This window comes from Rhinopithecus roxellana, chromosome 15, assembly GCF_007565055.1.
Source record: "Rhinopithecus roxellana isolate Shanxi Qingling chromosome 15, ASM756505v1, whole genome shotgun sequence".
NCBI classification, from domain to species: Eukaryota; Metazoa; Chordata; class Mammalia; order Primates; family Cercopithecidae; genus Rhinopithecus; species Rhinopithecus roxellana.
Genome location: NC_044563.1, coordinates 117,649,389 through 117,673,058, shown reverse-complemented (window position 1 = coordinate 117,673,058; position 23,670 = coordinate 117,649,389). Strand labels below are relative to the sequence as shown.

Sequence of the window (23,670 nt, the reverse complement as noted above, 5' to 3'; positions counted from 1 at the left end):
TCTCAAACTCATGACCTCAGGTGATCCACCTGCGTCGGCCTCCCAAAGTGCTGGGATTACAAGTGTGAATCACTGCGCCCGGCCATGAGTTATAAATATTAACAATTTCTTGCTGTAAATTGAAAGGATCTTCGCATCTTTGCGTTTCATTACCACCCTCTGTTCTCTCAAGAGAAATTCTAACTTTATTTCAGCACTCAGTCCTGAAGTTACAGAAGTTAATAATTTTTTAAAATCCTGTAAATAATGCATGTATATCCCCGTCTTGCACACTCTTTGGGCCAGTCTAGAATTCTTCGCACCAACTTTTCGGTGATCTGAACCTCTACCACCCACTCAGCTCTCCAGCGCAGGGAAGACATCCATATGCCTGTGCCTCCGCCGGCGGGGGCGGAGCTTGCGTGCTGACGCACAAGAGCCGTGCGTGGGAACGTGCGTGTCTCAAGATCCTGGGAGGGTAACCGTCCCCGGGCTTCGAGCCTCAACTGTCGTTGGTGTATTTTTCTGGTGTTACTTCTGTGCCTTCCTTCAAAGGTGGTGCTTTGCCCTTTTGGTTCATCTGTACTGATAGCGCCAAGCAAAGCATTTGTGAGCATGTGATGCTGGGGTGAAAGTGGTGGCTGGGGGCAGGGAGAAATCCAAAAGCCCGCTAGTGCCCAAGCCCTCCCATTGCCTGGTGGACTGCGCCTTGCTTTACCCTCCCCGCACCGTTTGACCAGGAAATTATTTCCTTGGCTTCCCCCATTCCGGGCTCCAACATTCTGCAAACTTTTTTTTTTTTTTTTTTTTTTGAGACGGAGTCTCGCTCTGTCGCCCAGGCTGGAGTGCAGTGGCGCGATCTCGGCTCACTGCAAGCTCCGCCTCCCGGGTTTACGCCATTCTCCTGCCTCAGCCTCCCGAGTAGCTGGGACTACAGGCGCCCGCCATCTCGCCCGGCTAGGTTTTTGTATTTTTTAGTAGAGACGGGGTTTCACTGTGTAGGCCAGGATGGTCTCGATTTCCTGACCTCGTGATCCACCCGTCTCGGCCTCCCAAAGTGCTGGGATTACAGGCTTGAGCCACCACGTCTGGCCGGCCATTCTGCAAACTTAAGAAGTAGTTCTTTAGATGTTCAGTGTGGTTAATCCAATGAAATTGCATTATCCCTATCAGGTTCTCCAAATGTCAACTGTCAAGGAGCAGCTAATTGAGAAGCTAACTGAGGATGATAAAAACTCCCAGTGTAAAATTACTGTTGTTGGAACTGGTGCCGTAGGCATGGCCTGTGCTATTAGTATCTTACTGAAGGTGAGTGAGAAGCCCATCCTGTGGCTGACAATCAAAATCAAGTGAGCACTTCAGAGTCTTGTATATGTCGATGTATTCAGGGTTGCCAGGTTAATCCCTTGAAAGCAATTATGTGTCCTCTGACTTTTTCCTCTCTCTCTTTCTCTTTTCCGTTTTTTTTTTTTTAAACTTCTTCTTTTCCTTTCTTTCTTTTTCTGACTTTCCTTTTCTTTCTCTTTTTTTGAGACAGGATTTGTGTGTTGCCCATGCTGGAGTGCAGTGGTGTGATCTTGGCCCACTGCAACCTCCACCTCCCGGGCTCAAGCGATTCTCCTGCCTCAGCCTCTTGAGTAGCTGGGGCCACAGGCTTGCACCACCAGGCTTGGCTAATATTTTGTATTTTTAGTAGAGATGGGGTTTCACCACGTTGGCCAGGCTGGTTTCGAACTCCTGACCTCAAGTGATCTGCCTGCCTTGGTCTTCCAAAGTACTGGGATTACAGGCATGAGCCACCACACCTGGCTGCCAATAGGTATTTTTTTAAATACTTATGCCCTCCTCCCTCTCTGCTTTTGGGGTCCCCAGTGTTTATTGTTCCCATCTTTTTTTTTTTTTTTTTTTTTTGAGACGGAGTCTTGCTCTGTTGCCAGATTGGAGTGCAGTGGCACAATCTCTGCTCACTGCAACCTCTGCCTCCCGGGTTCAAGCAATTCGCTGACTCAGCATCCCAAGTAGCTGGAATTACAGGCTTCCTCCACACCATGCCTGGCTAATTTTTTCTATTTTTAGTAGAGACGGGGTTTCACTATGTTAGCCAGGATGGTCTCAATCTCCTGACCTTGTGATCTACCTGCCTCGGCCTCCCAAAGTGCTGGGATTACAGGCATGAGCCCCTGCGCCTGCCTGTAAGTAGGGACTTTTTTTTTTTTTTTTTTTTTTTTTTTGAGATGGAGTCTCGCACTTGTCGCACAGGTAGGAGTGCAGTGGCATGATCTCGGCTCACTACAACATCTGCCTCCCGGGTTCAAGCGATTCTTGTTACTCAGCCTCCCAAATAGCTGGGATTACGGGCGCCTGCGACCACGCCTGGCTGATATTTGTATTTTTAGTAGAGATGGGATTTCCCCACGTTGGCCAGGCTGATCTTGAACACCCTACCTCAGGTGATCCACCCGCCCTGGCCTCCCAAAGTGCTGGGATTACAGGTGCGAGCCACCGCGCCCGGCCAGGGACTTTTACCTCTTTCCCTTATGCCTTTGGCCACTGAAATCTGAATGAATACACTCCTTCTATATAGTTCCGTACTCTGTCGCATGTGACAAAAACCCAATTTAAATTAGGATAAGCAGAAAAAGACAATGTATTGTTCATGTAACTGGAAATAGGGCAAAATTAGCATCAGGTACTACCGGATTCTGAAGTTCAGACATATCAAGACATAGTCTTTGCATATCTTGGTTTAGATTTTCTCTGTTGGCTTAATTCTTAGAGTTTCTATGTGGTAGTAAAGATGGCTGTACAGTTTGTTCTTAGATTCTTGTTTTTTCTCCAACTCTACAGTCCTTACTATGTTCTTAGATTTGTGTGTTATTCTTAGAGCTTATGATTCCAAAGAAAAGTGAGATGTAATCTTCCATCTTCCATTTCAAACTTCATAGACATGCTTGTTTCTTATACCTGGGCCATATGTCCACTTATGAACTGATTTCTGTGACCAGAAGAAAAGGATGGAACAATTGGCTAGGTCTGGTTTTATGCCCATCTACCCCAAGCTTGGAAGACCAATGTTAGTTGTACTGCACTGAAACACATGGAATGGGTTCCCATGGAAAAGAGCAATTCTATTACCAGAAAAAGGGACGCTAGACAGATGAAAACAGTAAGTGTTCATCAGAAGTGGTTACCTTCCTGTCTGGGCCATAACAACGCATACTAAAAGCAGCTTCAGCCAACTCAGAAATTAGGCTTAAGATTAAATATAATAAAATCCTGGCCAGGCGCAGTGACTCAGGACTGTAATCCCAGGACTTTGCGAGGCTGAGGTGGGCAGATCACTTGAGGTCAGGAGTTTGAGACCAGCCTGACCAATATGGTGAAACCCCGTCTCTACTAAAAATACAAAAATTAGCCGGACGTGGTGGCAGGCACCTGTAATCCCAGCTACTCAGGAGGCTGAAGCACAAAAATCGCTTGAACCTGGGAGACGGAGGTTGCAGTGCCTGAGATTGTGCCACTGTACTCCAGCCTGGGTGACAGAATGAGAGATGCCATCTCAAACAAAACAAAACAAAAAACACAAAAATAAAGGCTAAATAAAAGCCTTTGAAATCATTTTATTTTCCTTGGTTTCAAATTGTTATCTGAATGGCAAAAACAAAAACAAAAACAAAAAAACCCCCAACTCTGAAAAGTTCTGACAATTATGTGAAGTCAAACAATAATTTTTGCTACATCCTAATGTTTACTTACCTTGACTTTCAGTCACCCAGGCTCATTGAAAAACTATTTTTATATCATTTTTTCCTATTAAAATATGAGAGTCTTTTAATTATCAAGTAGCCACATGAAAATTCTTCTTATTCTCTTAAAACTTAAGTAGGAACATTCTGTTCAGAACTTTCATGTATTTTAGGATTTGGCTGATGAACTTGCCCTTGTTGATGTTGCATCGGACAAGCTGAAGGGAGAAATGATGGATCTTCAGCATGGCAGTCTTTTCTTTAGTACTTCAAAGATTACCTCTGGAACAGGTTAATTTTAGTTTTATAAAGTTATTTTCAAAGCTTTTAAAAAAAGTAATAAATTTTACCAAACTGATATCAATAAATATAAAATTAAAAATAGCACTATGCCATTGGGCCGTATAATTTAATTTAGTTAATTAATTTTTTTTGTTTTTTGAGAGAGTCTCACTCTGTCACCCAGATTGGAGTGTAGTGGTGCGATCTCGGCTCACTGCAACTTTCACCTTCCAGCTTCAAGCGATTCTCCTGCCTCAGTCTCCCGTGTAGCTGGGATTACAGGCATGCGCCACCACGCCTGGCTGATTTTTGTATTTTTAGTAGAGACGGGGTTTCGCCATGTTGGCCAGGCTGGTCTTGAACTCCTGACCTCAGGTGATTGGGCCATATAGTTTATTTTTATTTATTTACTTACTTTGAGATAGAGTCTCGCTCTGTCTCCCAGGCTGGAGTGCAGTGGCACTATCTCAACTCACTGCAACCTCCACTGCCCGGGTTCAATCAATTTTCTTGCCTCATTCTCCCGGGTAGCTGGGATTATAGGCATGCGCCACCACACCTGGCTGATTTTTGTTATTTTTAGTAGAGATGGGGTTTCACTATATGTTGGCCAGGCTGGACTCGAACTCCGGACTTCAGGTGATCCACCTGCCTCGACCTTCCAAAGTGCTGGAATTACAGGTATGAGCTACCGTGCCCAGCCGGGCCATATATAATTTAAAAATTTAATTTTTTAAAAATAACATTTCAATATAATTGGAGCATATTTGGAAAACATAAAAAAGTATAAAGAAAAATTGAATCTCTTCTATTAATAACTTTATGTAGGTTTTCTAAGCTTTTTTTTTTTACATAACTGATGTATAAATGCTTTAAAGCTTGTCTTTTTTTTTTTTTTTGAGACAGAGTTTCGTTCTGTCGCCCAGGCTGGAGTGCAGTGGCGCGATCTCGGCTCACTGCAAGCTCCGCCTCCCGGGTTCCCGCCATTCTTCTGCCTCAGCCTCCCCAGTAGCTGGGACTACAGGCGCCCGCAACCGTGCCCGGCTAATTTTTGTATTTTTAGTAGAGATGGGGTTTCACCGTGGTCTCGATCTCCTGATCTTGTGATCCGCCTGCCTCAGCCTCCCAAAGTGCTGGGATTACAGGCGTGAGCCACCACGCCCGGCCTTAAGCTTGTCTTATATATTCTCCCAAGAATATACAATCTTGAAGAGTTTTTGTAATATTTATTAGTACATTTATCCATATTCTTTTTTTTTTTTTCTTGTAAAAAATTGGCTTTGTCACTTATTCACCTTGTCTCAGTTATGCCATTTTGGCGTCCACAGTGACAGTCCCCTGGAAGCTGGGGTCGGTCCCCACCCACCCACTGTGACCATCACCCACAGGGTGTGAGTATGGGCCTTGCAGGGCCCAGCCGATGGTTACAGGCTGCAGGCAGGACTATGGGGCTCCTCCTGAGGCCTGGCGCCCTCCAGTCCCCAGCCCACCAGCTTGGGTACAGCTGCCTGCCTGCCAGAGGCCAAGCATTCCTAAGCATGGGCTGGGGAGGCCCTGCCCCTCTGTAGCAGCAGAGTGGACAGGGCAGTGGGAGAACCATGTGGGTAGGAGGGCATCAGGTCTCAGAGCCTCTCCCCTGCTCAGGACTGGGTCTAGACAAGGCCACGTGTGATAGGGTGGTAAGCCCTGGACCATATGGAGGAGCCTGGGGCCCATCTTGGTTCTGCTGCTGAGTTGCTGGGTGGCTTTGGGCAAGTCCCTTCTTGTCCCTTGGTCACTCTGTTTCCTGGCTAGCACTGCCAGCGAGGTCTCCAGACAGTGTGCCCCTCTGCCAGGCTGTGGCGGTGGCCCTGTGCTTCGCAGGCTGCCGTGTGCCCACTGTCAGTGTGGAGTCTCCCCGATAGGCTGCATGCACCCCCAGGACCCATTCTTAGGATTGGGGCATCCAGCAAAACATCCTTGGTCCCACCAATGTCTAAAGCCAGCTCGAAACCTCGAGCTCCTCAGGATCTCAGTACCCAACTCTGCTGCCCTTGCTGCCAGGCAGTGCCTGTCCTAAGAGGGGACTCCCTCAAGGACAGAGGGAGGGTGCCCATCCCCAGGACCTAGGCCACCTGTCAGCACAAACAGAACTTATTCCAGATATAAATATGAGTCTTCTTAGTTCAAACACTGGAGCAACTGATCAACACCACCACAGCCCACACACCCCGAACCTGACTTCACTACCGACCTTGAGCCTGTGCTGTCTTCTCTCTGCTGACGACACTGGTGATGCAGAAAGGAAGTCGGTGGCGTCTGCTCACTTGTGTGCAGTCCTAAGCATGGTAAGAAAACTGAAAACACAGCTGGGTGATCTTCAGCCCAGAAGGTGTAGTGGCTTGTGAGCACTAAGTCAGTTTCTGTCCATGTCTGATAGCCACCACAATGTCTCCCCTTGCTAGGGCAGCCGCGAGGAGACGCGTCCAGTGATAACTGGCAGAATCTAGACAAATGGACATCACTGCAAGGGTCTATCCCCCTAGCTTGGCCAGGCTCAGTTTGGTAGAGCCGATGACCCAAGTGGACTAAACATGGAGCTAGCAGAAACAGGCAAACTCTGAAGTCCAACCAGAAGAGTCAGCTAGAAGAGCCAACAGGTGCACACAGACAAATCCACAGACGGCCGGGAATGTCTTCTGGGAAAGCCTTCCCTCTCTTTTGGAAGAAGTTCTGTCCTTAAAAAAAAAATCACCTTTAAAATAAGGGAAAACAATGGTGTCTTAAAGAGAAAAACAGTCCTAAGCCAGATATTCCCACGCCTGATTGTGAAGGAGACATGCCAGCAAGGTCCCACGTCTCCGGGAAATACATGATCTGGTCCCAGCTTCACACCCTACTGCCAAAATGAAACGTAGACATTTCAGTTTTTGTGCTTCCAACCAGAGTGAGAAATTCCCTTTGTGGGGAAATAGGTGAGACTGCTGCAGCCGCATGCGGCACTGAGAAGGTGCAAAGGTTAAAACAAAAGTTACATGGACACTTGGGGACAATCCTATACCATTCCCACTTCTCTGGCAGTTGACTGAATAAAATTTCACTTTCACAGTTCTTTTTGCCAATGCCAGGATAAAAAGCAAAATTTTAAATTGGAAAATGTCTAGCACTTTACACAGTGGAATGAAAGAATACGAAATTCAAAAACATTATTAAACAAAAGTCCATATGCCACAGCAGCACGCGCCATGATGAGAGCTCCCCTTCCGAGGCGCTTCTGGAGCAGCTTCCTCAACCCATCTGGGAGACGGGCTCAGAAGAGCAGGGCCCCCATGCTGCCGACCTCGCTCTGCTCCTTAACGAAGATCTCAAAGTACTGGTAGATGATGGTGACCGCGAGCAGGATCCCAGTTCCAGACCCAATGGCACCCAGGAAGTCAGCCAGGACCGAGAGGGCCCCGATGCACAGCCCACCAAAGGCCGCGGCTGTGGGGATGTACCGATTGAGTTCATGGACCATGGAGGTCTCTCGGTGGCCTCTCATCACCATCTGCTGCTCCTTCAGCTGCTTTGCAACATCTTTGGCAGAGGAACCTGAGACCTCAATCCACGTTTTGGAGAAGAATGCACAGGAGCCCAGCATGAACACTATGTATACAACTGCATGGACCGGGTCTTCTAACCCAGAGCCAAAAGATTCTGGAGGGGACAGGTAATAGCAAAGGCCACCAACTGGATAAGCACGTGCGGGACCCCCAGAAGACGTGTCCGACCAGGTGCCCAGCAGGCTGACCAGCAAGTTGCCACTGAAGCGAGCTGAGAGCATTTGGGAGATGACATAAAGGTTGGACACCAGGGCGGACTGCAGGATGATGGGGATGTTGGACGTATAGAAGAGCTTGATGGGGTAGGTGTTGTACTGGCCGCGGTAGCGGGCCGACTTGATTGGCAGGTCCACTCGGAAGCCCTGGAAATAGATGACCACTGCAAAGACAAAGATGATGGCGATGAGATTCATGAGGTTGGGGAGATTCTGGCGGTAGAATGCCTCCCGAAGGGCTCGGACCTTGTCTGTGCGTGTGGCCAGCAGATGGAAAAGTGCAATGATAGCACCTTCAAATTCCATTCCTCGGCCAGTGTTGACAGTGGTGGGGCTGAATGCCTTCCATACGATGGTTTCACAGATGTTAGTTGCAATGAAGAGGGAGATACCAGAACCAAGGCCATATCCTTTTTGCAGGAGTTCATCCAAAAGTAGGACAATTAAGCCAGCAACAAAGAGCTGAATGGTGATTAGCAGGCAAATGCCAGCACCCATTTCAGAAGGGTCCCCATACATCCCGGTCATCACATACACGATAGACTGGCCGATAGTAATGATCATGCCAAATAACTTTTGGGCCCCGTTGAAGAGAGCTCGGTCTTTTGGGGTGTCACCAACTTCAATTATCTTGGCACCAGCCAAGAGTTGCATTATAAGGCCAGACGTGACAATGGGAGAGATCCCCAGCTCCATCAATGTGCCTCTGTTAGAGGCTAGAATCACTCTCATCCAATAGAAAGGGTCAGCTGAATCTGAAGACATGATCCCAAACGGGAATCTGGCAGCACACTAAGAAGATAAAGAGGGTGATAGCGGTCCACAGCACTTTCTCTTTAAACTGAATCTTCCTCTCCGGCTTCTGAATTTCCGGCAGGATGACACAGAAGGGTTTGATGACTTCCAGAAATTTGATTGCCATGGCGGCGGCTGCTCGGGCTCCGGGTCCCGCTTCGGCTCAGCTCTGCTCTGCGTGACGCGACGCTGCCCGCGGCCCAGTCTGTTCCACCGCACAGCACCTCCGCCGAGAGACACGTCAGTGCTAGCCCGGCGGCCAGCGGCACGGCGAGGCGCGGGGCGGGGCCGGGCCGGGGCAGGGCCCCATTTATCCATATTCTTTAGCTTTCTTTCTATGTTTATAGTGAACCAGGTTTCAAGGCATAGCATGAGGCCATAGAACATAAGAAATTTAGAACTTGGCCTCATTGGCATTAGCATCATCTGTTGACCAACTAAGAAGCCTCAGATAATTAGGAAACATAATTATTTTATCATACACTAAAGTATATGGTACACTCTTTGGTAATGTGATACTATCTACTAGAAGCCCTCTTATCTAACATGATCGAGATTGAAGGCAGTTACCTAATTTAAACATGCTTATTAGAAAGAGCCATGATAAACATTTTATATTGACCCAAAGCATACACATGTAGATAGATGTAAGTTCATTTGCTGATTTTCCGCTTGCAGGGCAAGTCCTCTGAGTACGGCTCAGCTGATTAGAATTTTGCAGTGCCTTCCTATCCCCTTCCCGTTCCCTTCCATCTTCCCCTTCCCTTCCTTTTTCCTTTCCCTTTCCCTTTCCCTTTCCTTCACCCTTTCCCTTCTCCCTTCATTTCACTCCTCCTTTCCTCCTCTTCCCCCTCTGATCCTCTCCCCTCCACTCCCCTCCCCAGCCCTCCTTCCTTTCCTGTCCTCTCCATGTTGCCCAGACTGGAGTGGCTAATCATTTATTTATTTATTTATTTTTGAAACAGAGTCTTGATCTGTTGCCCAGGCTGGAGTGCTGTGGTGCAATCTCAGCTCATCACAACCACAGCTTGCCGCAACCTCAGCTCACCGCAACCTCCACTTCCCAGGTTCAAACGATTCTCCTGCCTCAGCCTCCCAAGTAGCTGGGACTATAAGTGTGCGCCACCGTGCCTGGCTAAGTTTTGTATTTTTAGCAGAGACAGGGTTTCACCATGTTGGCCAGGCTGGTATTGAACTCCTGACCTCAGGTGACCCGCCTGCCTTGGCCTCCCAAAGTGCTGTGATTATAGGTGTGAGCCACTGCACCCGGCCTGGAGTGCAATTTATAGGCATGGTCTTAGCACACTACAATCTCGAACTCCTGGACTGAAGTGGTCCTCCTGCCTCAGCCTGGCAAGTACCTGGGACAACAGGCAGTGTCTTTCTGAAAGCACGTCAATAATGATCATTTAGATTGCTTTAAAGTACTACAAGAAATTTAAAAGTGTTCATGAAGCGGTCTGGTTATAAAACCTTACTAAATTTTATGACTATTTATTTTATTTTTGAAAACAGTTTCACCAGGCTGGAGTGCAGTGGTGTAATCATAGTTCACTGCAGCCTCGAATTCCCAGGCTCAGGTGATCCTCCCACCTCATCCGCCTGGGTAGCTGGGACTATAGGTGCACGGCACCACACCCGGCTAATTTTTAAAAAATTACTATTTGTAGAGATAGAGTGTCACTCTGTTGCTCAGGCTGGTCTCAAACTCCTAGGCTCAAGCAATTGTAGGTGTGAGCCACCACGCCCAGCCCATTTTTATCCCTTTCTCAAACCTAGACGGACAATTTTTAAACAACTTGCTTTTAATGTTGTCCCAGGGATTAACTTTTCATAGAAACAGTTATTTTTAACATTAATTATGGAATACGTGATAGAGAAAAGAGATTCAAAATAATGTAATGTTGGGAGGCTGATGTAGGAGGGTCTCTTGAGGCCAGGAGTTTGAAATCAGCCAGAGGCAACATAGTGAGACCTGTCTCCATTGTGCCTATAGCCCTAGCTTTGCGAGGCTGACACAGGAGGATTGCTTGAGTTCAAGGTTGCAGTGAGCTATGATTGTACCACTGCACTCCAGCCTGGGCACAAAGGAAGATCCTATTGCTAAAATATATATAATAATATAACAAACAGGCCGGGCGCGGTGGCTCAAGCCTGTAATCCCAGCACTTTGGGAGGCCGAGACGGGCGGATCACGAGGTCAGGAGATCGAGACCATCCTGGCTAACACGCTGAAAGCCCGTCTCTACTAAAAATACAAAAACTAGCCGGGCAAGGTGGCGGGCGCCTGTAGTCCCAGCTGCTCGGGAGGCTGAGGCGGGAGAATGGCGTAAACCCGGGAGGCGGAGCTTGCAGTGAGCTGAGATCTGGCCACTGCACTCCAGTCCGGGTGACAGAGCAAGACTCCGCCTCAAAAAAAAAAAAAAATAATGATAATAATAATATAACAAACATCAGTGGATCTACCACTCAGCAAAAGAAATAAAACATTACCAAGTCAGTTTATACATTCTGTATATTCATATCTTCCTGTCCCTCAAATCTCAATGTTGAATGTAGTGTTTACCTTTACCAAACATTTCTTTCACACTGGTATTCAGCGACTTATATTATCTTTAATTATATATAATAATAATACATATAATTACATAAATATATTTGGGTACAAATATGACTAATTCTTGATACGTAGCAACTAATGAGCAGAAGTACATAGACATACTAGATAGTAGTTTATTAGTTGAGAGTGTTTAATATGCCTGGGGTATCAGTATGTTTTGTATCAGTTAATTTGGTGGATTGGTTAAATGGAGTCAAAAGAGCATTACTATTTTATTTTATTTTATTTTATTATTTTATTTTATTTTATTTTTTGAGACAGAATCTTGCTCTGTCACCCAGGCTGGAGTGCAGTGGTGTGATCTCTGCTCACTGCAACCTCCACCTCCCAGGTTCAAGAGATTCTCCAGCCGGGCGCGGTGGCTCAAGCCTGTAATCCCAGCACTTTGGGAGGCCGAGACGGGTGGATCACGAGGTCAGGAGATGGAGACCATCCTGGCTAACACGGTGAAACCCCGTCTCTACTAAAAAATACAAAAAAAAAACTAGCCGGGCGAGGTGGCGGGCGCCTGTAGTCCCAGCTACTCCGGAGGTTGAGGCAGGAGAATAGCGTGAACCCGGGAGGCGGAGCTTGCAGTGAGCTGAGATCCGGCCACTGCATTCCAGCCTGGGCGACAGAGCAAGACTCCGTCTCAAAAAAAAAAAAAAAAAAAAAAAAGAGATTCTCCTGCCTCAGCCTCCCAAGTAGCTGGGATTACAGGTTCATACCACCATTCCCAGCTAATTTTTGTATTTTTAGTAGAGACGGAGTTTCACCATGTTGGCCAGGTCTTGAATGCCTGACTTCAAGTGATCCACCCACCTCAGCCTCCCAAAGTGCTGGGATTATAGGTGTGAGCCACCACACCTGGCCATATTTTAAAATTCTTGAAAACATATTCAACCTTCAATTTCTAATAATACGGCAGGATAAATACCTGGATTAATCTTTTGCTGTAAATGAGAATACTCCTGCATAAAATATCAAATAAAAAAAATCAATCCTTAAGAAAGAATATGCTCTTAACAAAAAAGCATTTCCACAACAGGTGCTGAATGAGGAAACCAGAGAGTTAAGCAGAGCACTGCAGCTCTGATAGCTCTTTTTACACTAATAGCATTAGCCAAACATGGTGGACATCAATTTTGGTATTCACTGACTCATAAAATTTAGGAGACCAGAGACAGAGCTTGATTTGGGGAGATCACCCCACAAAGCTGGTACCCTAGTGGACTAAACCAGAGGTTACTAAACTTTTTCTGGAAAGAGTCAGACAGTAGATATTTTAGGTTTTTCCAGCTACGTAGTTCCTATTATACCTACTCTGCTGTCGTAGTGCAAAAGGAAGCCACAGACAATAATACATAAGCAAGTGGGTGTGGCTCCAGTGAGACTATATTTACCAAACAGGTGGTAGACCAGATATCGCTTGCCTGCCAACAGTAGTTTACCATTGCCAGAACTATGCCATTAATGTAATGATCTACAAATAATTATTCTCTCCCTGCCTTTGGGGACTGCAAATAACATTGAATGTCTTAGACACTTTAGTGGGGGAAAATACCTGCTAAGGATTTGGAACCACAAGCTGGCTCTTATTTGAGTTCCAGAAAACCTTAAGCAATCAGATGGTATCTGGAGGAAACTCACTTTATTTCGGGCCTCAAGGAACTTCCACAAATAAACTTCCAGAGAAAAATGAACATCTCACAATAGAAACAATTAAATCTGCGAGAAAAGGCATGAGCAAGAACCAGCATAACAGAAACATGCCACTATAGATTTAAAAATTATCAAACACAAATTATAAAATTAATATGATTATTCTACTTAAAAAATAAAGGACAGACTTGAACATATCAGCATGAGACAGGAAACTATAAAAACATTTAAAAAATAACAAAATATGACTTATAAATGTGAAATAAAAACTCATTGGAGCCAGGCATGGTGGCTCAGTCCTGTAATCCCAGCACTTTGGGAAGCTGAGGCAGGTGGATTGGTTGAGATCAGGAGTTGGAGATCAGCCTGGCCAACATGGTGAAAACCTGTCTCTACTAAAAATACAAAAATTAGCTGGGTATGGTGGTGCATGCCTGTAGTCCCAGCTATTCAGGAGGCTGAGGCAAGAGAATCACTTGAACCTGGAGGCAGAGGTTGCAATTAACTGAGATGGCACCACTCCACACTCCAGCCTGGGCAACAAAGCGAGACTCCATCTTAAAACAACCACCACCACCACCACCACCTCTATGGATATAATGATAGATTAGACACATTTAAAGAGAGAAGTGGCTAATCTAAGGCAATTACCCAGAAGACAAGAAGTGGAAAATATAACAGGTTAAGAGTCATGGAGGATAGAATCATCACATTTGAAGAGATTATGATTGAGCATTTTTGAAGACACTGAAAAATATCAACCCACAGATTTAAGAAGCCAAATAATCTCAAGATAATAAATACAGTATCCCTACCTGGACATATTCTTGTGAAATTGGAGAACACTGAAGGCAAAAAGGAGTTCATAAAAATTGTCAGAGAGAAGATAAATTACCTATAGAAAAGGGAGAGCGTGACAATAGCAGCAGTGAAACCAGAAGACAATGGAATGATATTTTTAATGTGCTAAGGGAGGAGTAAGTGTCAATCTGGAATCTACCCAGCAAAAACATCTTTCAAGACCAAGGACAAAGCTGGGCCTGGTAGCAGACTGAGGCAGAAGGATCACTTTGAGACCAGCCTGGGCAGCATAGTGAAATCTTGTCTCTTAAAAAAAAAAAAAAAAGGAACAGTGAATGAAGATATTTTCAGAAATAGACTGAGACAATTACTGTCAGACCCTCCCTAAAGGAAACACAAAAGTATATCTCTCAGGCAAAAGAAAAGTGATCTCACATACAAGATCTGTGATGCAAGACAAAAAATGAAGGGCAGAGAAAATGGTAAATATGAAGGCAAATCTAAATAAACATCAATTGTATAAAACTGTAGTCTTGGGGATTAAAAAAAATTTAAATATAGCCTATAAATCTATGGGTGAGGGGGATAGTGATGAATGAAGTAGTGTTCTAAGTTTCCTTTGTCATTAGGGAAGCAGGAAGTGTGGTGATTGAACTTTGATAAGTTAAAAATGCATGTTGTAATTTTTTTTCAAATTTTTATATGTTATGTTATGTTATGTTATGTTATGTTATGTTATGTTATGTTATGTTATGTTATGTTATGTTATTGAGACAAAGTCTCACACTGTCACCCAGGCTGGAGTGCAGTGGTATGATCTCAGCTCACTGCACCCTCCGCCTCCCAGGTTCAAGTGATTCTCCTGCCTCAGCCTCTCAAGTAGCTGGAATTACAGGTGCCCACCACTGAGCCTGGCTAATTTTTTGTAGTTTTAGTAGAGATGGGGTTTCACCATGTTGGCCAGGCTGGTCTCTAACTCCTGACCTCAGTTGATCTGCCCACCTCAGCCTCCCAAAGTGCTGGGCTTATAGGAGTGAGCCACCATGCCCGGCCTCAAATTTTTAAATAATTTTGAAAGAGGTGAGGTCTAGGTCGGATGCAGTGGCTCATGCCTGTAATCCTTTGGAAGGCTAGGCAGGCAGATCACTTGAGGTCAGGAGTTTGAGACCAGCCTGACCAACCTGGTGAAATCCCATCTCTACTAAAAATACAAAAATTAGCCAGGCGTGGTGATGCATGCCTATAATCCCAGCTACTCAGGAACCTGAGGCAGGAGAATCACTTTAACCCGGGAGATGGAGGTTGCAGTGAGCCGAGATCATGCTGTTACACTCCAACCTGGGTGACAAGAGTGAAACTCCATCTCGAAACAAACAAAAAACACAAAGAGACGGGATCTTGCTGTGTTGCCCAGGCTGGTCTCAAACTCCTGGACCCAAACGATCCTCCTGTCTTGCTCAGCTGGGATTATAGATGACATGGTCTAACTTCTGTGACAACTAACAAAAGAACAGAAAGTTTTAAATTCGTAAAGGGGTGCGGGCATGGTGGCTCATGCCTGTAATCTCAGCACTTTGGGAGGCCAATGCAGGTGAATCATTTGAGGTCAAGAGTTCAAGACCAGTCTGACCAACATGGTGAAACCCCGTCTCTACTAAAACTACAAAAATTAGCTGCATGTGGTGATGCATGCCTGTAACCCCAGCTACTCAGGAGGCTGAGGCAGGAGAATCACTTGAACCCGGGAGGTAGAGGTTGCATTGAGCCAAGATTGATGCCACTGCACTCCAGCCTGAGCTATGGAGTGAGACTCTGATCCAAAAAAACAAAAAAATTAGTAAAGAGGAAGAAGTAATATTAGATAAACATACCGAATGAATTAAAAAGAAGATAGAAAAGAAATATAAGAGGAGGACAGCATATGAAACTAAAAGTTTAGCAAGGATGACAGACAAAGTTAGTAATCAGAAATTGAGGCCGGGCACGGTGGCCCACGCCTATAATCCCAGCACTCTGGGAGGCTGAGGTGGTGGATCACTTAAGGCCAGGAGTTTGAGACCAGCCTGGGCAACACGGCGAGACCCCGTCTCTACTAAAAATACAAAAATTAGCTGGGTGTAGTGGTGCACACCTGTAATCCCAGCTACTTGGTAGGCTGAGGTAGGAGAATTGGTTGAACCTGGGAGGTGGAAGTTGCAGTGAGCCGAGACTGTGGCAGTGTATTCCAGCCTGGGCGACAGAGCGAGACTCCATCTCAAAAAAAAAAAAAAAAAAAAAAATCCATTGTATTTCTGATGTCAAAACCAGGCAAAAGAAACGTAAAGCTATTATTTACAATATCATCAAAATAGGAAATACCTGGGATAAGAGCTTTTGTGCAGAAAACATACCACCTCATTAGAAGATATTAAGTGTCAGGCTGGGACCCATGTGGTACCTGTAATCCTAGCACTTCGGGAATCCCAGGCGGGAGTATTGCTTTAGTGGAGGAGATTAAGACCAGCCTGGAAAACATGGTGAAACCCTGTCTTTACCAAAAATACAAAAATTAGCTGAGCATGGTGATGTGTGCCTGAGTCCCAGCTACTGGAGATGCTGAGGTGGAAGGATGGCTTGAGCCTGGGAGGCAAAAGTCACAGTGAACTGAGGTTGCACCATTGCACTCCAGCCTGGGTGACATGTCTCAAAAAATAAATAAATAAATAAATAAAAATAAAAAATAAAAACCAAAAAAAAAAAAACAAAAACCCTCAAAGAATATATTATCTAAATAAATGAGGGGAGGCTGGGTGCAGTAGCTCACGCCTGTAATCCCAGCACTTTGTGAGGCGGAGTCAAGTGGATCCCTTGAGGTCAAGAGTTCGAGACCTGCCTGGCCAACATGGTGAAACCCTGTCTCTGCTAAAAATACAAAAAATTAGCCGGGGGTGGTGGCACACACCTGTAGTCCCAGCTACTTGAGAGTAAAATAAATAAATGAAGGGATATTGCTTGTTCATAGAAGTCTCAATATTGTAAGCTATCCATTCTTCCCATATTGATTATATGCAATCCTATGCAAAACCCCGCAGGTTTCGTTATTATTGGACATTCCAAGCTGATTCCAGATTTATTATAAAGCACTAATTGTGTGCAGAGACTTAATCAGGAGACAATATAAAAGATTGTTATATAACACTGATAATTTTCTAGATAAATAGGAAATTTATGGACCTTTAAAATTGTTCTAATGGCAGCAGTTATGGAAAAAATAAACTGGTACCACACACACACACCCTACCTGATACCACACACAAAAATCAAATCCAGGTTGGTTCAAGACTAAAATGTGAAAAGCAAAACTTCAAAGTTTGTCTTTAGAAGATAACGTAGAATATTCTTATGACCTGAAGGTAGGGACTGATTTAAACACAAAGACACAAAAAGCATAATCAATAAAGAATACAAAGTTAAGAGTGTTCACAAAAATATGATGTAAAAGAGTGAAGAGACAAGCCATAAACTGAGAGAAGATATTTGCAGTGTTAACATCTAACAAAGGAATAGTGTTCAGAATAAAAATACGTGTATTAATATAATATTTAAGAAAAATATGTACAGCTCAGTAGAAAAATCAGAAAAGGCTTCAATAATTTACAAAAGAAGACCCTCAAGTGGCTTATAAATACAGGGGAAAAAACTCAATAACCAAGCACAGGAAAGTAAAAACCATATCATTATGCCATTACCCACCCACTAGATTGGTAAAAGTGTGACACTGTTTATGAGGATGTGGAACAATAAGTGCTGTCATACACAGCGTGTAGGAGTATAGTAAAACCAATTAAAGAAACAAGTTTGGCCAGGTGCGGTGGTTCACGCCTGTAATCCCAGCACTTTGGGTGGTCGAGGTGGGCGGATCACAAGGTCAGGAGTTTGAGACCATCCTGACCAACCTGGTGAAACCCCGTCTGTACTAAAAATACAAAAATTAGCCAGGCGTGGTGGTGCGCGCCTGTAATCCCAGCTACTCAGGAGGCTGAGGCAGGAGAATCACTTGAACCCAGGAGGCAGAGGTTGCAGTGAGCCTAGATCACAGCACTGCACTCCAGCCTGGGCGACAGAGCGAAACTCCATCTCAGACAAAAAAAAAAAAAAAAAAGAAAACCCACAAGTTTGTCATTACCTGGTGAAGTTGAACATGAACATATCCCACAACCTGGAAATTACACTTTTAAGTATATTCCCAAGAAAACTTAACGCACATGTGCACTAGGATACATGCACAAGAATGTATTGTGGTTTACTTTGTAGTAGCCCCAAACTGTAAACAAGTCAATGAATCCCAGTACTAAGTTGTGTATATTATGCAGTGTAATATTGCACAGCAGTGAAAGTGAAGGAACTACAGGGACACACATTAATATGGATAAGTATCAGATACATAGTATTTAGTTAAGGGAATACATACCTTATGATTCAAACACAGGTAAAATTTACTATGTAATGCCGGGTGTGGTGGCTTATGCCTGTAATCATAGCACTTTGGGAGGCTGAGGTGGGCGGATCACTTGAGGTCAGCCTGGCCAACATGGCAAAACCCTGTCTCTACTAAAAATACAAAAATTAGCTGGTTGTGGTGGCACGTGCCTGTAATCCCAGCTACTCAGGAGACTGAGGCAGGAGAATCGCTTAAACCTGGGAGGCGGAAGTTTAGGTGAGCTGAGATCATGGCACTGTACCTGGGAGATAGAGTCGTCTCAAAACAAAACAAAACAACAATATGTAATTTAAACATGCATAGGTAGTAAAACTTTTTAAAAAGTGATGTGATTTTTTTGCCAGCCACAAGAATGGTTGATAGACATAATCTATTAGAGGCATGCAAGGGCTTCCAAGGTGTTGACAACGTTTTATAAATTTGGGGATTTTTTTGTTTTGTTTTGTTTTTAACAGGGTCTTGCTCTGTTACCCAGGCTGGAGTTCAGGGGTGTGATCATAGCTCACCACAACCTCAAACTCTTGAATTCCTGGGTTCAAGCAGTCCTCCCACCTCTACCTCCGGAGGACAAATGTGAACTAGGTGTTTACTGTGTAGTTTTGGCAGAGTTGTTTAATATTTTTAATTTTTTTCATTAAAAAAATTACTATATTTTAGAGACTAGGTCTTGCCCTGTTACCCAGGCTGAAGTGCAGTGGCAATCAGCTCACTGCAATCTCCGTCTCCCAGGTTCAAGTGATTCTCATGCCTCAGCCTCCCCAGTAGCTGGGATTACAGGCATGAGCCACCGTGTTCGACCTTTTGTGTGGTTTTAACAGAGTTGTTTAATGTTTTATAAATTGAATGTATATTTCTTATATGTTCTCTATGAAATATTTCACAACAGAACATTTTGAAAATACATTTTGTGAGGTCGAATGGGGAAGAGCAATGATGGAACATCATTGATTATCCACAATTAAAAAAAAAAAAAATTTTAGTTTACGAGATGGCTGTTCATGGGCACAATCACAGCGCACTGCAGCCTCTAACTCCTGGGTTCAAGTGACCCTCTTGCTTTGGCTTCCTATGTAGCTAGGACTACTATGCCCAGCTCCACAGGTATTTTAAATTATCTCATATGTACAATGAGTCCAGGTGCCTGGAACATAGAAGGTGCTAAGATATTTATGGGCCAGGTGTGATGGCTCACGCCTGTAATCCCAGCACTTTGGGAGCCTGAGGCACGTGGGTCACCTGAGGTCAGGAGTTCAAGACCAACCTGTCCAACATGGCAAAATACTGTTTCTACTAAAGGTACAAAAATTAGCTGGGCGTGGTGGCGGGTCCCTGTAATCCCAGATACTTAGGAGGCTGAGGCAGGAGAATCACTTGAACTGGGAAGGCTAGGTTGTGGTGAGCCAAGATCACGCCACTCCACTCCAGCCTGGGTAACAGAGCAAGACTCTGTCTCAAAAACAAACAAACAAACAAAAAGATATATTTATGGAAAGAAGGGAGTAATGTGAAATCAGAACCTATTATTAATATTATGGTGCTTATGATTAAGTTAGAGGTTTAAATAAGACATAACCATGGGAAGATAACATATGCTCTTATAAAGGACTTTTTGATAATTATAGGCAGTAAGTGCTATAAACAAATCTGTGAAGAAAGTGGTATTTATGAATATGATAAATAATGAATGATATGATGGCTTTGTGTCTTATTTTTATGTCAGATTTTCCAGGTGCCCCATCCTGTAAATGCCATCATTTCTTTACCTATTGTATATTTTTCTTTCAAAATATAACCACATGTCATTTTTGAATGATATGATAAATGCTTGGGGATATCTAGCAGAGGAATTGGTATTTGAAGAGGTACTTGACTAATAATAATATTAATTGCTAACATTTATTGAACATTTAATACACCCCGTTGAGTACTTAATGTGTATTAACTCACTGAGTTATCTTCTTAAGAACCATATTTTTAAAAAGGCTATTAGCGGCCAGGCGTGGTAGCTCATGCCTGTAATCCCAGCACTTTGGGAGCTGAGGCGGGTAGATCATGAGGTCAGGAGTACAAGACCAGCCTGGCCAAGATGGTGAAACCCCATCTCTACTAAAAATACCAACATTAGCCGGGCATGGTGGTGGGCACCTGTAATCCCAGCTACTTGGGAGGCTGAGGCAGGGAATTGCTTGAACTTGGGAGGTGGAGGTTGCAGTGAGCTGAGATCACACCACTGCACTCCAGCCTGGGTGACAGAGCAAGATTCCACCTCAGAAAAACAAAAACAAAAACAGGCAAACAAAAAAACGCTATTAGCTTGACGTTGTAGATGAGGAAGTGAGAGTTACAGGGGTTGGCAAAGTAATTGTCCATGGTTACACAGCTAGTAAGTGGCAAAGTTGGGGAATACAGGCAGTTAGACCTCAGAGCTTTTGCTCCAGACCACTGTAGTTTATGGTCTCTTTGTGGTTATATTTACAAAGAAAAATAAATAACAGGTAAAGAAATGATGGCATTAACAGGACCAGGACACCTGGAAAATCTGACATAAAAATAAGACATAAAGCTAGTAAGATAATTTGGAGTCAGATTTTTTTTTTTTTTTTGAGATGGAGTCTTGCTCTGTCACTCAGGCTGGAGTGCAGTGGCACAGTCTCGGCTCACTGCAACCTGCACCTCCCGGGTTCAAGTGATTTTCCTGCTTTAGCCTCCTGAGTAACTGGGCTTACCACACGTGCCATCACACCCAGCTAATTTTGTATGTTTAGTAGAGACAGGGTTTTACCATGTTGGCTAGGCTGGTTTTGAACTCCTGACCTCAAGTGATCCACCCATCTCAGCCTTCCAAAGTAGCTGGGATTACAGGTGTGAGCCACTGTGCCTCGCCAGAAATGCCATCTTTCTAAATTTGCCTTTCTAGTTAAAATCTTTACTGGGGCAGGAAAAACAACAGTGTTCATATTTCATAAGTTATCTTCTCTTTTGGATTAGAAAGATACAAGAATCACCACAAATGAAGATGTAACGTTTTAAAAATTAAGTAGATTTCTTTTTTTTTCTTTTTTTCTTTCTTTCTTTTTTTTTTTTTTTTTTTTGAGACAGAGTCTCACTCTGTCACACAGGGTGGAGTGCAGTGGCACGATCTGGGCTCACTGCAACCTCCACCTCCTGGGTTCAAGCCATTCTCCTGCCTCAGCTGCCCTCCCCACCCTGCGCCAAGTAGGTGGGATTACAGGTGCGCACCACCATGCTAAGCTAATTTTTTTTTTTTTTTTTTTGGAGACAGAGTCTTGCTTTGTGCAATCTTGCTCACTGTAACCTCTGCCTCCCGGGTTCAAGCAGTTCTCCTGCCTCAGCCTCCTGAATAGCTGGGATTATAGGTGTGCACCACTATGCCTGGCTAATTTTTGTATTTTTGGTAGAGACATGTTGGTCAGGCTGGTCTTGCACTCCTGACCTCAAGTGATCCGCCCACCTCAGCTTCCCAAAGTGTTAGAATTACAGTTGTGAGCCACCACGCCCAGCTATTAGATTTCATTTTCTAAAAGAACATGAAAAGTTGAGATGAGATAGATATAGAGGATATTTTAAGTAATTTTTTACATCCATATGGTAGATAACTTTCAGCTATATAGTGCTTTTTTAAAAAGTCCAGTATGAGGCCACATGTGGTGGCTCATGCCTATAATCACAGCACTTTGGGAGGCCGAGGTAGGTGGATCAGGTGAGGTCAGGAGTTCGAGACAAGCCTGGCCAACATGGTGAAACCTCATCTCTCCCCAAAAATACAAAATTTAGCTGTGTGTGATGGTGTGTGCCTGTAGTGCCAGCTACTCAGGAGGCTGATATGGGAGAATCGAACCTGAGAGGCAGACGTTGCAGTGAGCTGAGATGGCACCACTGCACTCCAGTCTGGACAACAGAGTGAGATCCTATCTCAGAAAAAAAAAAAAGTCCAGTATGAGTTAGTAAGAGCTACATAGTGGTGACATTGTATTCAACAGGTGAAACAACTGGTCATTTAGTACATAGTTTATTTTCTTGTGTGGGTCAAGAACTTGTTTGTGATTGAAACCCAGTCCCTTACAATATTAGAAGTAAATACATTCTCACTCTTAGACTCCTGAAACAGACACATAAATTCTCAGGGTTCTAAGTCTTTATTCATTTTGGTCTTTCTTTTTTTTTTCTTTTTTTGAGACGGAGTCTTGCCAGGCTAGAGTGCAGTGGCGTGATCTTGGCTGACTGCAACCTCCGCCTTCCAGGTTCAAGCGATTCTCCTGCCTCAGCCTCCCAAGTAGCTGGGACTACAGGCATGTGCTGCCATGCCCAGCTAATTTTTGTATTTTTAGTAGAGACAGGATTTTACCATGTTGGCCAAGATGGTCTTGATCTCTTAACCTCGTAACCCGCCCGCCTTGGCCTCTCAAAATTCTGGATTACAGGCGTGAGCCACCATGCCCGGCCTCATTTTGCCTCATTTTGGTGTTTCTAAGAAGGCAGAGAGCTGACTTTCATTGCCTTGGGCCTTCATAACACATGGGAATTTGGGCAAAAGGGGGTTAGTTTCTATTGTTATAAAAATTTTTGAGGTAGCTATGTGAAAGTTGGCAAGTCATAGTGACAAGGCTTCCTTCAGATTATACAGGTTAGAAAAGTCCGTTCATCTCCAAAATGCCAGACATAAAGGGACATGGATACTTTAATATAGTACTAAGAATATACAATAGAGTTTTAAGGAGTTAAGGCACAGTGGTTATGGTAATCTTGATCCAAATATAGTGTTTTGTTTCCTTTTTAGATTACAGTGTATCTGCAAACTCCAGAATAGTTATTGTCACAGCAGGTGCAAGGCAGCAGGAGGGAGAAACTCGCCTTGCCCTGGTCCAACGTAATGTGACTATCATGAAATCAATCATTCCTGCCATAGTCCATTATAGTCCTGATTGTAAAATTCTTGTTGTTTCAAATCCAGGTGAGTCTTCTCTCTTCCATTCTATTGCATAAGGATGATCTTTCCATACCATTCCTTTAAAAGAATCAGCTTCATTGAGGTACAATAAATTGCACTCATTTAAGGTATATAATGCAGTGAATTTTGATAAATGTAATCACTCATGAAACTACCACCATGATCAGGATACAAAACATTTCAGTTACCTCTGAAAGTTTTCTTGTGCCTCTTTACAGTTCATCTCTCATTCTGCCCTGGCCCCATTTTCTGGAATTTTATGTGAATGGAATCATGCTGAATGTAATTTTTTCTACCTGACTTCTTTCACCCAGCATAATTATTTTGGGATTCATCCATATTATTGAGTGTATCATATTGTTCCTTTTTTAGTCCCAAAGTATTCTTTTGTTTATACATTTTTTTTTTTTTTTTTTTTTTTTGAGATGGAGTCTTACTCTGTCCCCCAGGTTGGAGTGCAGTGGTGTAATCTTGGCTCAGTGTAACCTCTGCCTCCCAGGCTCAATTGATTCTCCCATCTCAGGCTCCCCAGTAGCTGGGACCACAGGCATGTCCCACCAC

The 23,670-nt window shown here is 44.1% G+C and overlaps 1 protein-coding gene and 1 pseudogene across 5 annotated transcripts in view; one reads left to right on the top strand and one right to left on the bottom strand.

The window, feature by feature from the left end:
• The first annotated feature begins 437 nt into the window (after positions 1 to 437).
• LOC104667649 (L-lactate dehydrogenase C chain) overlaps positions 438 to 23,670 on the top strand; it is a 51,755-nt gene continuing 28,522 nt past the window's right edge. Inside the window, exons 1-4 of one of the 4 annotated variants that reach the window (XM_010370170.2) lie at positions 438 to 588; positions 1,153 to 1,287; positions 3,899 to 4,016; positions 22,939 to 23,112. In XM_010370170.2, coding sequence (XP_010368472.2) covers positions 1,162 to 1,287; positions 3,899 to 4,016; positions 22,939 to 23,112 — 418 coding nt within the window. In that variant the 5' untranslated portion in view covers positions 438 to 588; positions 1,153 to 1,161. Of the gene's footprint in view, positions 589 to 1,152; positions 1,288 to 3,898; positions 4,017 to 22,938; positions 23,113 to 23,670 lie in introns of those variants that run through there. The other 3 variants (XM_010370171.2, XM_030917152.1, XM_010370172.2) reach the window with 3 other exon arrangements.
• On the bottom strand, positions 7,099 to 8,869 carry LOC104667648 (annotated as a pseudogene). The gene has a single exon (XR_748705.2). The product of XR_748705.2 is annotated as a protein transport protein Sec61 subunit alpha pseudogene (transcript).